At 42.7% G+C, this 16,390-nt stretch overlaps 1 protein-coding gene across 1 annotated transcript; it reads right to left on the bottom strand.

Moving 5' to 3' along the window:
* Positions 1-1,173: 1,173 nt before the first annotated feature.
* On the bottom strand, positions 1,174-8,308 carry GCM1 (glial cells missing transcription factor 1). Its single transcript, XM_071741735.1, has 5 exons — positions 8,153-8,308; positions 6,138-6,390; positions 5,164-5,276; positions 4,052-4,180; positions 1,174-1,863 (listed from the first exon to the last, which is right to left on the bottom strand). The coding sequence occupies exons 1-5, from the start codon at positions 8,249-8,251 to the stop codon at positions 1,252-1,254; spliced, it is 1,206 nt and encodes a 401-aa protein (XP_071597836.1). The 5' UTR covers positions 8,252-8,308; the 3' UTR covers positions 1,174-1,251.
* Between the last annotated feature and the right edge of the window lie 8,082 nt (positions 8,309-16,390).

Below are 16,390 nucleotides of genomic sequence, written 5' to 3'. Positions count from 1 at the left end.
GATAGCTCCTGTGGAAATATAGCTTACGGTGGTGGTCAGAAAAGGGCGTGGTATATGGGAAGGATGCTGAAGGATTTGTTACAGTCTGCAATGAAAAAAAAAAAAAGATGGCTGGAAAAAACAGCAAGGCACCTTGAATATATGAAAGTGTAAAACAGGGTTCAGCCCTGCCAGGAAGGTCTTAGTGATCCTGGTGGATGAAAAATTAGACATGAGCCAGCAGTGTGCCATTGCAGCCCAGAAAGTTCATTGAATTCTGTGCTACATCAAAAGAAGTGTGACCAGCAGGTCAAGGGAGGTGATTCTGCCCCTCTACTCTGCTCTGATGAAAACCCACCTGGATTAATGTGTCCAGGTCTGGGCCCCAAACACAAGAAAGGCATGGACCTGATGGACCGAGTCCAGGGAAAGGCACTGATGATGATAGGACTGGAGAACCTCTCCTACGAAAGAAGGCTGAGAGAGATGGGGTTGTTCAGCCTGGAGAAGGGACAGCTCCAGGGAGATGTTACTGCAGTCTTTTGATATATGAAGAATATAAGAACATAAAAAAGATAAAGACTTACCAGGGCCTGTAGAGAGAGGACACGGGGCAATGGTTTTAAACTCAAAGGGGTTAAGTTTATATTGGATTTGTGGAGGAAATTTTTGCAAAATAGTAGAACAGGTTGCCCAGAGAAGCTGTGGGTGCCTCAAATTGTTCAGGTCGGATGGGACTTTGAGCCACCTGATCTAATGAAGAATGTCCCTGTCCATGGCAAAGGCGTTGGACCAGATGATTTTTGAAGATCCTCTCCAATCCAAAGAGGAGTTCTGTGAAGATTCTGTATAATAGATCAGCAGGGCTCATGCAGTGGACAGACTTGGATCACTGCCCAAAGAAGCTGGAAGAGTGCAGAGGGTCACACATGAGAGCTGTGGTCCTTGAGGTCATCCATCTGCACTCTCCAGAGTCCCAGCACCCTTGAACAACCTGGATATCGAGGGGTAATAAAATGCTTCCAAACAAGAATGGCAGTGAGGTCACCTGTAAGAGGAGCTGATACCTTTTATTGAGTTAATGAAATAGTGGGGAAGTGTAACAGTTTAAAAAAAGAAGACAAGTCTTTGTTTATGAAAGCCTCTCCTGAGGCCTGGAAGAGGAGCTAAAGAGGGAAGCAGTGTGGAAGCACTTTCACATCCCTGTTGCAACAGGGCTGGAAAAGTGGACCTGTTGCCAGAGGAAGGGGGAAAGGGGACATTTAAACCCAGTCACCGTAAGGGGTACAGGTTAAATAACACATCATCAGTGCACAAGTTGAGACCCATCTGGCACCCTCCTTCTCCTCCGCCCCCCTCCCTCCTCCTGAGGGGCTCCAGGAGCTGGCAGTGGTGCTGTGCCCTCCCCGCCATAGGCCAGGGCGCCCCTGGGGGCACTGGGTAGGGTGGTGGAGGGCGGCCGTAAGCCAGCACGGATTTCTCCTCAGAGGATTCATCCCCAGCCGGGCCAGCGTTCGGAATGAAGGGGTCAGGGCTGCCCTTCTCCTGGGCCAGGACCTGCTGGGTGCCTGGGTGAGTGCAGTGCCAGGGGGAAGGGGCTGTGCTGGGCGGGGCGGCGACAGGGTCAGCAGGGCCGCTGCAAGGCCTCTGGGTGCTGGGGGTGCTGGGGGTGCTGGGGGTGCCGGTCCAGGTCAGCGTTTCTCTGCATCCCCCGTCCTCCCCAGACACTCGTGGGTGTGGAGGCCGCACAGAGCAGCTGCTCAGCATCAGATCCTGGGAGATTTTGCTCAAATGTCTCCCAAAATCGGCAGGTATCATGTAAGTGCCCGGCTTGGAAAGAAGCAAAGGCAAAGCCTCCTGTGTCGGCATTGCACCTGTCAGAGACTTGGGAAAGCAAGGTGTGGGTTAGTAAGACAAGGTGTGCTTTAGCAGCATGGAATAAAAACTGTCCTGACCTGGACCCTCACGAATGCATTCAGTTAATACAGGTAATGAAGCAGATGTCATAGCAGAGCCTCCTTGTATGACAGTGTCAGTCAGGGGCAAACCAAAGAGGGCAGCCGGATCATGGATCTGGGTCGGTTTCACCAGGTTTTGCCCAAAGTCTCTTGTACACTGGAAAAATTTGTAGACCTCACATTTAGGTCTGCTTCCAGTGTATTCTGAAGAAGCATTTGAGAATGAAATTATGCTAATAAATTTGACACAAAAGATTTTTTTTTTCCCCTATGGTCTTTGGAAAAGCTAAGTATAATTTTTTTGAACCAATTCTTTTGAAGTGATATTTTTCACTCCAATAATATTATGTTTCAGCTTTTCAAGACTTCTATTTCTAACAGATAATTTTTCCTTTCAATTGAGGAAGGAGCAGCGTACAAGAATTATTCTTCTGTGTCTTTGTTCTGGATATTTCACAACTTCTTTAATTGCCCTAATTATTGGTTTATAATTTTGCGAACTTTTATTCTTTTCAGAACACTCATTTTATGCTATCAATGCTGATGAGTACTTAGAGGTCTCTCTTTGCAATTCTGCTTCTGCATCCATTTAATTATAGTGATTTTGCTGACTGCCAGAGTAGCAAAGCTCATCTCAGCTGCTCTACACTCACCATGAGAAGTTCCAGCAGCCTGATATAGGACACAGCTCACCTTCAGCTAAATATCCACTGACACCACAGAGAAAACATCCTATGACTTGCTCTATTTTGGGCTCATACATTCTGCTAACATTCTTCTCCCTGGTCTCTTGTGATCACATTAAAATTGAAACTTTTCAGAAGACTTTCTGTTGATTCAACGACACAAGTTCTGCATGTCAAATCAGACTCCTGAGTTGGTTGTATCACAGACTGTGCTGGCAGTACAAAAATAATGATGGGTTATTCCCAAGAAAGGCCTGGCAGAGAGCTGTGGATTGGAAAGCCAGATGTGGGTAAATGGTGTCACTCTGACTGCATGGAGCCAGACCAGCTGAAAAGATGAAAAGCAGGCTCTGCAATTAGATATTTATGACACCTTTGGTCTGTTCATACTCCCACCAAATTCAGAGTGGTGCGAGTACAACACCAGGAAGATGTTGTAAGAAGAGAAAGACAAAGACATGTCTAGAGAAAATGTTACCTCAGTAAGACCAATAGGCTCAGGTATAAAGGAAGAAAGCCACATGGCTCAGTAGTATTGCCTAGGTGAGGACTATTTTAGTGTTCACTGGGACAGAATTAAGCAAATGATACGAAAAATGTTGTTTATGTGTTTGCTGGAAATTGACACAGTGGCTCAGCTGCTTATGCTCGTGTACCCAGGTAAATTCATATTCCATTCAAATGGATTTAACTTCCTCTGTTCCCTCTTTTAATCCACTTCTTGAGCTCCTGGATCCCCCTGTTTCCCCATGTGATCCATTTAAGAAGTGTGTCCCCATCCAGCCCTTCTGTATGTAGCTGAATGGGTACTATTTATTATCCTGAACTCCAGGCTGGGGAGGCTGCACAACCTTTAGCACATCAAAAAATAATCTGCATGTGAAGTCTGGTGGCATACATTTTGCATGTAGCACAGCCTTTGCAAGAAAGGTCACTGGAAGCAGCCTCAGCTCTGCCCTGTTCCCTCCATCAGGCATATGGCAGTCCATGGGATCCCTGGAAGTCCTTTCACAAGTGAGTCCACACCCAGCAGAGCTGAAGTTTTAATGTCAGTGCTTGTATAAGTAATTTGAAGCACCCTTCTGCCTTCAAAGCCCTCCTGTATACCTAGTGAGTAAGAGGGGCACACCAGGCAGAGTATATAAAGTATATATATCCCTGTATATAAAGTGAAGTATACCTTCAACCAGTATAGATGTAAGCCCCTGCTGCCACCAACCTTTAAGATGGTCCAGATAGCAGTTTCTGGCAGTAGATGGGCATCCTGAGCAGAGCAGGATGCTTAGGGCAGCCCTGCTCCTTCTTGGCCTGATCACAGGGAAGCAGAACACAGAGGTGTAAAGCTGGACTCAAAGCCCCGATAGCCTCCACCAACCCTTGAACCATGGATCACTGGCCCCATAATTTCACTGGTCCATAATAAGTTACCTCGATCTCCCGGATTCGTTTCAATCCTGGAGAAGATGGAGAAAAAGCTGTCTGTGCTTTTTGGACTGATCTTCTTGCTTCTGCTTCTAGCTTTGTTTCTGGACGTGGATGGTCATGAGCTCCTTTGGACTTTAGAAAGAAATTAAGATATGTTAAAGTTGAAAAGATATATTAAAGTTAAAAGCACCCTCATTATTTATCCTAAGGGAGCAGAACTTGTAGCACAGGCCAAAACCACACATATGGTCTGATTTAATGCCTTGTATTTAATAAGACATTTAATCAGAGCTCAAGTAACAAAGCTAAATCATATGGAGGATGATGAGGTAGAAATGATCTTAAATCATAAAACCAGTGCACCACATTCATGTGTAGAAGAGACTCTCTACATAAGAGTCCCAGTTGGAGCCACAGGGTATTCTGCAGGCTGACTAAAGTGTCCCTGCAAGCATTGCCATTTTTGTCACGCTTCAGGCATGCTTATCAGAACATTAGAATTAATTTTATTTAACCTGCATGTAAATGAAAGATTGAAAAACAGGAGACAGTTCAGTGGTTATGGTACTACACTAGGACTGCAGCTTCCAGAAATAGTGCCCATTATTTAAACACTTGCACAGACTGTTTTCCAGATAGAAGTTACACATAATGCACAGGATAGCATTTTCCATAGGCAGTCCCTTGGGTACAATCACTTCCTGCTCTAAGATAGCCTCACACCTAAGTGTGGTGCCTTGGAGAAAAGGTTAACTTGGCTTTTCTGACTTTCTGAGGATCCACTGGTTCTTATGTATCTGAGGTAAAGAGGTAAAGTGCTTAAAAATCAACAGGTATTCATAGGAGCCGATAAAAAAATATAATATGATGCAAAATTGTAATAACATAGTCTGCTTCAGGTTGGAAGGGACTTTTGTGGGTCTAGCTCAACCTCCTGCTCAAGCAGGACTAACTTCAGAATTAGAAGAAATTGCTTAGGAGCTTGCCCACTCATTGTCAAAGTTTTTCTCCTTATGGTCAGTTGACCTTGTCATATTCAATGACCCTTGAATTGTCCTTAATCAATCTGAAAAAACAGTGTTTGAAATTAACTTATAAGTTTATTTTATACCAACCTGAAAAAATATAAATTGGCCTTCATGCCTCCAGAAGTTGGTAACTGGGTAACCACCATGGCCTCGGCAGGCAAGGAGCCGCAGGGGTCCATTGCAATTTGGACAGCATTTCCCTGGAAGCAAAGATAGTGGGAAATATTTTCTATGTAACACCAAACACGTTAATCCTGTGTGATACAAAGAGTCATTGGTGGTGGATTGCCATTTCTGGCTTGGAACTCAGAAACTACACTGAAAAAACCTATGCAAAAAACTTTCAAATGTAAAAATCTATAGAAACAAACTAATAACAGTCTTTATTCTGTTCCATTATCATAATTTTATCATTTATTATCACTATTGGTTTTAGTTGCTTTTAACTTGGCAGTGTCTGGAATGTTGTGTGTGTTTTTTTCTGATTTTTCTAGAGGACATCACTCTGACCTCAGTGAGTGCTTGAGCAATAACTCTCTTCAGCCAAATTATTCATCAGATCCAGAAATCAGTATGGTGCTAGCTCTGCTGTGCTATCAACAATTGTTTGGGATAGCCTTGTTAAGAATGTGCATGGAGCTCATATTCTCTATTTGCAGCATCTGGTAACCTGACTGTGAGGCCTGTTTTCCAGTCATCATAGTTTATCCTGCAAGATTTGCCTCTCGAGTTACTTTCAGGCCTATTCAATGAATCCAGCACTGACATCAGCAGGAACAGCACAGCAGGAAGCTGCCTGCACTGCACAGCTTTCTCAGTAGCCTCACTCATGGGCCTGGGAAAAGAAAAAAAACCAGCCAAGAAAACAAACAAGCAAAAAATGTCTCTTTCAACAGTGAGAAACATAAAGTAAATTTTTTCCAAAACCAATAGTTACATTTGAATACAAGGAATGGGAGCAAAAAGTTTGCAGAATCCAAAGAGTATCCTCTGCTTGAATTTCTTTTATGTAACGTTCACTTATGAAGTGCTGTCCAGTGAACAGCCACGTTCATACTCACGCTGTTGTTTTTGCCTAGCTTTATCACATATGGCTGGTCTTAGGTAGATCTTCCTCCCATCCCATGTTGAGCAGTCATTGCCACAGACCACCACCCCAAGGCAGGACTTTTTTAAGATGCGGGAGTTGTGGTTGTTTGTGTTTCTCATTGCCCAGCTGCTGTGGTGCCTCTGAGCATTTTTATCCTCTGAGCTGTAGATATGTTTTACGTAGGAATCTGGCCATTCTTGAAACCAGTCTGTTTGTCTTACATCCTGCAGAGAGACCAAAAGAAGACGTGTTAGGCTGAAGAAGAGATTTCATGCAGGAACCCAGCAGACCTGGTTCTCTATGAGGTGTTCTCCATAAGGTGTTCTCTAGCACAGGTGACTCCAGCACCCTGGCAAGGGATGCTGGTTGGCAACAGGCAGTGGTGGAGCAAAGGCATGAAAAAAAGGCACAGCTCCCAAGCACCAGGAAAGCCTGGCCAGGAGGCTGATCTCACTCACCCACAGGTCAAGCTCAGTGCAAGACCTCCCAAGGAGAAGGAGGTGGGGTGACTGATGTAAAAGAGCAGATACTTTCCATGCAGGCAGCACCCCATGACTAACTTCTGTTAAGTTTTGTGGCAGAGATCCTGCTTTGTCTTCCAGGCCATTACACTGGATCATTTGGCTTGATTTGGCTTGACTTGCTAGATAAAGGACAAATACTGGGCCAGACTGAGACTATTTGTAGGTCTTTAGTTATGAACTTTGGTTCGTTTTTGGAGCAACTGCTGTGAAAGACTTCCACGGTGATTTTTTTTTTGGAGACCAAAACAAAAGATCTTGACATCCTGGTAAGGTTTTGTTTTCATTATTATGGACTAAGAAACAAACAAACAAACAAACCCAAGAACAACACTGTAAGGAAACTAAAAATAAAAAACTCAAAAATAAAACTCAATGGAAAAAAAAAAAGAACCAAGCACACATCACTTCAGTGGGTAGTGCCAACACAGTAAAATGCAGTACACTGTAAAGCACCTCACAGACCTGCTGATGGTTTTAAGGGAAAAGGCCTTGTAGGAGTACAAAAATTGGTAGGAATTTCCATGGAATTTCCAGCCACTGAGAGACACTACAGCAGAAAGGAGATCAGCTGAGAAGAGAAAAACTCCTTTGCTCCTTTAGGAGCCATCAAATGTAGGGAAGGGTGTGGAGGAAGCCTCCAGGATGAAATGCAGGTGAAGGTGACCTTGGTGCGGAGATCAGGAAAAGAGGCAGCCTGGGACATGGAGGCTTTGGGCAAAGAGCAGTGGCATAGAAGGGAACAGACTGGGATCAGGTAGAGAAGTCAGGGTAGGGAAGAGAAAGAGCTGGATGCTGAAGGACCCGAGCAGGAGGAATCTGGCACAAATACATCGAGGTGAGAGACAAGTAGACGACGTTTGCATGCAGGGTGCTGTGTGTTTCCATCGGAGAGCGTGGTTAAAATGCCTAGACAAGAGGACTGGAAAAGGACTGAGAGAGGGAAAGATCTTTATTCTGTCTCTCAGCAAAAATCTTCAAATTCAAAGAAGGCTTCCATTAGGCTACCTCTGTGTGGAATGCCAGCCCTCTTGCCTGGAGTCTCATTTGCAGGGAGGCTGAGCACCCAGAGTTGCAAGGCAGTTGTGGGTGCTGTGCTCGCTTCTCATAAAACACTACCCAGGGCTAAAAGCAAGTCCTGAACATCTCTAATTGAGCACCCACAGCAGGAGGTATTTTTCCCCCTGCTTTCTCTGCACCTCATCTACCAGTGGACTAGAAAGGCAGCACACCTGCATCATTGTTATTTTTCATGCATCAGCAGCTCCTTCAATAATACATTTAAGGAAATATATATTGAAACACCAATATTTGCTCCATACTCTCTAGACTTCAAATTAATGTCCCATACCTCAATGTAGCAAAGAGAATAAAGGCACTGAGGTGCAGTTGCTGATTTAAAATCAGCAGTGAAGTAGAAATGACTGGTCAGAGCTGGATAAATTTCTAAGACACAGACACATACCTGGGGCAGTTTGGTGTCATTGATATCCCAGCTTGTCATTTCTCCAGGGGAAGCAGATTCCTTCTGCTCCATAACAACATCATCTGCACCTTTCAGCATTTTTGAATTCCTTCCCAAAGTCAGCAGGAAAGTTTCTCCTGGCTGCTTTTGAATTTGACTGGCTGTCAGCACTCTCAAGCAGTTCACAACCAGGAAGCTGTTTCCTGAAGCTAAATGGTAGAGAGGCTGCTCATTAAAGATAAAAATCAGTGTCCTCCTGCCAGAAAAACTTGTTCCATTTAAAGTTTTGCAAGCCAGCAATGCAGTGGAAAATATAGCTTAGAGACAGCCTGTAATGTTACAGAGACATCAATAACTGCAAGCAAATCGTGCCTTTGTCATCTGTTTTGTTTTGCTCTGTCTCCTCTCATACCAAGTTTATAGCCTTGTAACTCTGCTCGCAGGCTCTTTGTACATCTGATCCTACTCCTGCTCAGTGTTTCCAGAGCCAAACTGACTGAACAGCTCAGTGGCTGCTAAAGGGCTCTTTGAGTCACTACTTGCCCATTAGATATGTCACACGCTGCACATGACAAAGGTGAGCAACAAGAAGGGATGGCCACATCATTTCAGATGAAATGGTGCTCAACCATTTCAAGCATTATTGGCATCTCTGAGAGCTTACCAGCTGCATGAGGGAAGCGCAGAAAAGGAGGTTGGGCTACCTGCATTTTCTTATCTCAACAGCAGACTGAAGTTAAAAACCCCACCAATGTATGTTTGCTAAAACCAAGAGTTTTTTTCCTGAAATCTTGTAAAGCATGTGGTTGCCCTACTCCAGATTTCAGCACCAGCCAAGCCTAATACCATATCACCAGGGAGTTCGTGCATTAACATTTTTTGAGGTTTGTTTCCTTTAGCAAGGAGAAAAAGGTGAATCAGAAAATGAAGAGACCAGTTTTCTCTTTCTGGGAACTGGGAAAGCTTCAATGCTCTCAGGAAGGTCACTATAATTTCTACCAATTAAGGATTTGTAAAAGACTACTTAGTAGTGGGAGAAGTGAAATCTATGACTTTAGTATGCATAATTTACTTTATTTCTGGCTCTGCATTAGCATGTATCTCGGAAAGTGACTTAGCCTTCATGCCTTTAGTTTACCCACTTATAAAAACCCTGTGATCTTAATTTCTTATGTTATATTATCACCTCTAAAGAAAGAGTTTGCAGATATTTGCAGAGCACTGGAGGCATTGGGCTGTATGGTTTGCTGGCTCTATTCCTTGGCTCAGGCTGTAGTGGTGGGGGAGAAAGAAGGCTATGGCAGAGCATCCCCTATGGAAAAACACCCCACAGGAGGATCCTGGGGAGTCAGCACCAGTGTGCTCAGGAATTTGAACTGAGGCTCAGTCTTGGAGGGCAACTCACCCATCACACATTTGAATAATATGTTAATAAGAGGAGGAGGGAACATCACTGCTCAGAAATACAAGCAGCTGAAAGAAACATCAGGGCTTCATATATTTTCATGTTGCACTGTGGTGAAGATGCAGATAGTAAGGCCAGGACAGACAAAATATGAGCTGCACGGGAAAAATGAGTTGAATTTACTAAACAAATGAGTCTCGACTATCATGTGCTCTAAAACATGAAGTGAGTTGTTATGTAATTCAAAATGATAGTCTCATTGCTTTTAAAATTACTTTTCAAAGTGAGATGGCTTATGAATAGATTTTTTATTTCCTTCTTATCAGAGAAAATTTCTTATTTTATGTTGTATTGCTAGAGATTAAGCGATAATTAAACAAACCTTAAAATCTAATGAAATACACAGATATTTTCAGAATAATATGCAGCAAAAATGAAGTTACAGAGAATCATCCATACTTAGCTACTTGCAGGCAAAGGCTGAACTTTGAGCAATTTAATATGCTGATGTGTCATATTAAATTTCTGATTGTCATTTGTGTAGCAGCTTTATAAATTTGAATTTCTGAAATATTTTTCTTTCATTCTTTTTCCTCTCCCCTCCCTTCCTCTCCTGTCTCCTCATGAAAGGGACCAAGGGACCCACAGGAGCAGGTCAGGAAACTGAGCAGGCTGCTGGAATACAGCATGAGAGCAGTGAGGATCCATACATCCTCGACAGTGTGCAATCACCTCAGTTTTTCCTCTGTGCCAGCTGAACAATACTTCAGTCAGATGCATTATTCTCATCTTCTCTTTACTTCCCTGGCTGCTTCCAGCAGACAGATTGCAGGAATGATTTCCCAGAGGCTCTGCCATGTGAGCTTCATGTCCACACACTTGTATCACATACAGCAAATACCTCTGCCAGGTGTCTCAGGCCCTTGTCTTGAGGAAACTGATATTCATCCACCAGTGGATTAGCTCCCAAGCAGTGTTCTCAGCTGATAGCTTGGTAGTTATATGACTGGCTTATCTTTTTCTGCCACATGAAGAGCACAGCTCCAACCTAATAGCCTGGGGCCTGAGCTCTTTTTAATCATCTCTTTAGGATGCTTGACTGTATGCAAATAGATGTTGCACTTTATTTTGTGGTAGCACTTTAATGAAGTCTAATGAGTTCTAATGCTTTGGCAGTGAAGCTTTCTATTCACTTTATTGATCTCTAATTTATTATTTTTCTCTTAACATTTCACACATTAATCATGTGATGTTCTAGACTTTCCATTTACTTCCTCGGCTAAAATACATGGCAGGTATTCCACAGATGCAAAAACATCTGTGGTAATATCATAACAGGATTAATATTGAGATGCTGTGGTGGACTCTGGTCTGAATAAAATTTTGGTTTCAATTGTGCCAACTGTATAAACTATCTGGTTTGGAGTTTTTTTTTCCTTCACGAAGGCCCTAAATTCACATGCTTTAGATGAAATCACTGGCCTCTATAGATTACCAGTTTTAATTGGAATACTTTTTGTGGGCCTTATGCCTAAAAATTGCAGTATCTTAGTGGAAATATTAAAATGTAATATGTTAGCTTATAGCCATTCTGCTTTCTTATTTTGCTAGTTTTCAAAGCCCAGTATGTTTACTCACATTGCCTCTTGATCCAATATCCAATTTCTTAGCTTGTCTTAGCATCTGGTGCAAATACACTTAATTTTGCTGTTTTGCCTGTCATGAACATCATATGCATGCAAAATCTCTACTCATAGACTGACACTTGCTTATTGAATGTGATGCTTTCCTCTTCCTTGCAATTCTGTAATTTTCCCTTTTGTGATTTAAAGACAGTTTAATTACTAAAAGCGTTGTCTTCCATGTCCATCTGCTGCAGAACAGGAATTTTTCATATTGTTGTGATCACTGCTTTCCTTGTTACCTCTCTGTTGTCACAATATTCGGTCTAATTTTTGTGGTTTCGGAGCTAATTTCTGGTGTGTCTGATGTTTTTCAAGGTCAGGTGAAGAATCATATCTACTGAATTCATCTGCAGCTGCAGGTAATCCCAAAATAAATTCCTGTCATTTAATCATGACTGAACGTCAGAACAACCACTGTTTCTGGTATAATCAGCTGGTGTGGTGATCCTACATGCACACTGTGTTCTCTTTTCTACAGACTGCATTGTCTCATAAACTTTTGTTCAAGTATAATTAAAAAGCTTTAAATAATTTGGTCTGCTATACATTCAAGAATGAGAGGAATTTTTCCACAGACTGAGCAACTGAAGGAGCACCCTATGGAAGAAAATGAGTTTCATTCTGGTTGCTTGCTTTGCAACAGGACGTTAGCTTGCTGTACTCCTGAGAAAGTATAGATACTCTTCCAATTGGGCTGGGCTCAGAATCCAGGGGATCAGTGGAAAGTATAATAGTGACACAAGATCAGGTCTTTTTTAAGTTTTGGGAGTGCCAGATTTTACTTGATTATCTATTTGATTCTAAATCCTGTCTCTGCTGCTCTTAGGTGAGAGGAATCCCAGCTATAAGCCTAGGTTTAGCAGTCTGGTGTAGTCTCTGGACATGGTTTCTGTCAGCCCTTGGAATCCCTCATCACCCTCCATACTATTGGCCTCATCTGATCCAGCCCAACAAGAGCTGCTCCAATGTCCTCTATTTTCTCCTTGGCCTTCATAGGAGTCCCCAGCATCTATTTTTGCACATCCATAACAAAACTTGGTGAGGGCTAACTTCACTTTTGCCTTCTGGGAACCAGAAACAAGCCAAACCCAGACAGATATGTGTCCAACTGCATGGGCAGTCCCTGCTTGTACTGATGAGGTGGACATTATTGTCTCTTTCTTTGACAAAATTATGACCAACATGCTCTTACTGGATGTCCATCTATCTGTTAGTGCATTTCTTAGCTTGTCAAGACCGGCTTGGAAAAATCTACCCTCATATGCAATTGGCCTCTCCCTGCTAACATATCTCACACAAGAGTAGGGTGGGCAAGTGAATTTCTCAGGCTTCTGAGATGGTGTCTGATACCTGAGATATCCCCAGGGCAAGAGGTCACCCATGGTTTGCTTTCCTCTACAACAGGCCTGTGCACCTTCCCTGTGGTCTCTCCTGGGCCTTCCTGAGCCTCACTTTGGTAGCCACAAACATTGTTTCTCTGGCATTGTGGATTCATATTAGCACATCTGTAACTCAGATCTAACAACAAAATGGCTCAAGACAACACTTTGTTCTCCAACAATCCAATAGGCTCTACTTCAGCTAAAGCCCTCACATGCTAACAGATGAATTTCCTAGAAGTGATGACAGCAGCATTGTGTCCTATGTCACATCTCTTGTCCTGGTTTCTTTCCTTACTCACACCTCTCCTATCCCCCAGCTAAATGGAGAACACACAATACAGTATCTACAATAACTACAGCTTTTCCAAATTGTTTTCTTTTATAGATTAATAGGCAACAAAACTAGTATCCCAGGATGCCTGGATTGTTCTATAGCTCTGAGGCTGACCATCCCTATTTTTCCTTGAGTCATGTTTGCAGAATGACTGCTGTGTCAAGCACTTGTGCAACCTGAACCCAAAGCTCACTGAAAGCTGGGTATGTCTCTGGGTATGACTCTATAAACTAATGCAGTTGGTGAGGTACTGAAAGCTGTAAAAGGGCATTACCAGGTTACTCTGCCAAGATTACTGAGCTCTGCTGGCTGTAGCTTCTCTGTCTTGTACTACATCATGACAGGGAGAATTTCTTTCTGCCTTTCTGCTCAGTTTGATGGATGTCAGACCAGCCTTGATATAAAAATCCATTCACATGAGTGGTGTGGTATTGCACATTGTTCTGAGTCTGTTCTGAACAAACCACTTCTCTCTCAGAAGATGTACCCTGTGTTTGAAACTAAATACAGTACAGTTTTCAGCATATCTAATGACATGGTGCAGCAATTTTCTGGTAATCTGATGACACGCTCCAGTGATTGCCTATGTATCCACTATCATGCTGCACCATGGGCTGCAGCAGGAGTTGGATAAGTAGCACAGGGTTTCCTTACACCTCATGCTTCTACCAGCACAGAGGGACAAGCCTGTCTTTGATTTTCTCTGCATTTCCCTTGTCCACTTGTCCTTCACAGAGATGAATCCCAACAGCTTTTTCTGCCCAGGCTGTTACTTAACCAAAGGCTCTGGACTTATCACTGTGACAGCAGCGAGAGGGGACACCATGTAGCATGATCCTGGCCTCAGAGATCTAGGGATCTTGCTATCAGCATTGACACAGAAAAGCAGAGACCAAGGACAGAAGGCACAGCACAGTGTGCATTGAACAAATGTCCTGAAACCCCAGACCTTGACCCTGGTTCCCCTCTGTGGGGTCATCAGGAGCAGGAAGACAAGGCATGAAGAGCAGCAGCAGAAGCCTGGAGGGACACCCACAGCCCACAGCCTTTGTTTGGCAGTATCTCCTGCTGAGTGTGTGATGTTTTTTATACATCTTGATTTTATGGAAAAAAACATACCTGTGGTGCTGGATTGCTCACTCCAAAGAACTGAGACCAAAGTAATTTTACAGTTGCTTTCTGAATTGCCTTTCTTCTGGTTGCACCTTAGCTAGGTGCTGCTTTGGAAACAACCCAATTATGTAGCAAAAATGCTTTTTTTATTGTAGTTGTGAAAATTTTGAAAATAAGTGAAAATTGCTTTTAGCACCTGGTTCCTCCCTTCCCCAGTAACTTCAAGGCTGCTAATGTTAAGTTCTTGCAAAATGAGAATGTCAGAGAAAGTCACGATGTTCTTGTTTATTCCTTCCACGGTATGTGCATGACTCCAATTCACCTTGACAAAGGAAGGAAATGGATCTGGAAAGCTCCATAAGAAGAATTACATCTTCAGGAGTGCTGCTAAAGTGGTGGTGCCCTAGTGCCTCTAAGTAGCTGCAGTTTTCATACGTGCTTTGAAAGCATTCTGCCTCCACCCAGGTCAGACAGAAATTCCCACTACCCCTTCCTCACCAGCTGAGCTCTGCTTTCCACATGGACTGTCTTTACAAGTGATGATTTCCACACTTGGCTGCTCTTCAGCCACTTAATTTTGCTGATCATACTCATAATTTAAAATGTAAAATACTTAGACATCTATATGTTAAATAGGTACAAGACAGAGATGGTCTTATAAATTCCTTTGCACATAAAGGAACACATTCTAATCTTGCCACCACCGTGCATATTTGAGGCACACAAAGTTTCTAATACCTATTGTCCCTTAAAGCAGTCAAATCACCAGAATTAATTCCTGGAAATTTTTGTACAGAAAAAGAGAAAAACAACATCAAGGAAAGGGGCAATAATGTCTACTGGCATTAAAACCTGGTCCTGCAGCTTTTCTGAGGGACACGTGGAAGGTGGTGATTGGGACTGGTTACCAAGCTTTTAAGAAGTAACCATCCCAAAGGTGGAGACTGATGTTTCTCTTTTAAGCCATAAAACTCACCTGTTTGTATGCAGAAGAGTTGTGTAAAGGGAGTTTTCAGATGTGACTACAGCAACCAATACAACATCTACTCGTCACATACAGGTGGCCAGAAACATTAAACTGCTTGGAATGCAAAGGTTAAATGGTTACCATTCAGGGAAAGCTGCCTCTTTCACTTGCATTAAGCAAACTCATCAAAAAGAAAAAAAAAAAGTTGAATCAGTCATCTCATTCACATCAAACATCTTAGAGTTCTTAGAGAAAGTAATAAAATTCTGTCATCTTACAGAAAATAATAAAATAAATGGCTGCATTTGGGATAAACATCTCCCGTTAGGAAAATAACCACCATGTTATGCAACACAGAAGGAAAACATGGCACAAAGCCCTTTCCCATCTTGTGGGGAAAGATGGGAAAGGGCTTTGTGCAAGTGCAGAATGCAGTGTGTGTGCCCTTACACATTGCTTTGGTTCCTTTTCTGTCACTGTCCTTTGCAACCTACAAAGTTCACAAGGTAAAATGACTTCCAACCATCTTTGAACCCTTCCTTGGCTAAATAGGCCTGGTTAAAGTGCTTTGGGGCAGTCGCCTCCCTGTTTCAGTTTTTCTACTTCCCTTTCTTCCTTGATATTGGCTCTTTGTTAGAATGCAAACCAGAATTTTGCCATAGTCTATATACAGCAGAAGACTTGGCCTGACCCTCAGAATCTTGAGGAAATAGCAGTTTCCACAGAGGCAGCACAGAGCTCCTCAGAGTGCTGCAGGTGCTTCAGGAACCACCTGTCATGTGCATAGGGCAAATTCCCATTTGAATCAGATGGGAACTGGAAGCAGCAACTCCTAAGCACAGATCTGAAAGGGATGCTTATAAGGTGCTTGTGTTGGCCTGTGTTGATCTTCTTGTTTTGGTATTACTAGCTCTTGTTTCATGTGATGTGCCATCATATCTGGCATAGCTACAGGAAATTTTAAAATTGCTCTAGAATATTTAAAGTTAGGAGCAACACATTTTGAAAGTCACCTAAACTCACTGTGCAGCTGAATAACTTCTTTTTGATCCAGGCTGTATGTAGTTTGTTTTTCCTGGTTTGCCTTAGGGTGAATTTTTTATTTTTTAGGGGAAAGTGCCCTGACATTAATAAATAAGAAATGGACAAATACGTCAGGAAAGATTTCAAAAATTACTAGGAAAGTAAACACTACACAGCTAAAATATGCTTCACACTTCTCAGTGGTGGCTGAGTACCAACCTTAGAATTATTTGAAAATATCAAGAACAATTTCCCAACTATTTTCAGAGAGGTGAAATGAACTCTGCATGCTGAGATCATTAACAAGACCAAGAAAAGATGTATTCAGT

The sequence above is a fragment of the Heliangelus exortis genome, chromosome 3, assembly GCF_036169615.1.
Source record: "Heliangelus exortis chromosome 3, bHelExo1.hap1, whole genome shotgun sequence".
Lineage (NCBI taxonomy): Eukaryota > Metazoa > Chordata > Aves > Apodiformes > Trochilidae > Heliangelus > Heliangelus exortis.
Note: the sequence above shows the minus strand (reverse complement) of the source record. Positions and strands in the feature narration are given on the sequence as shown.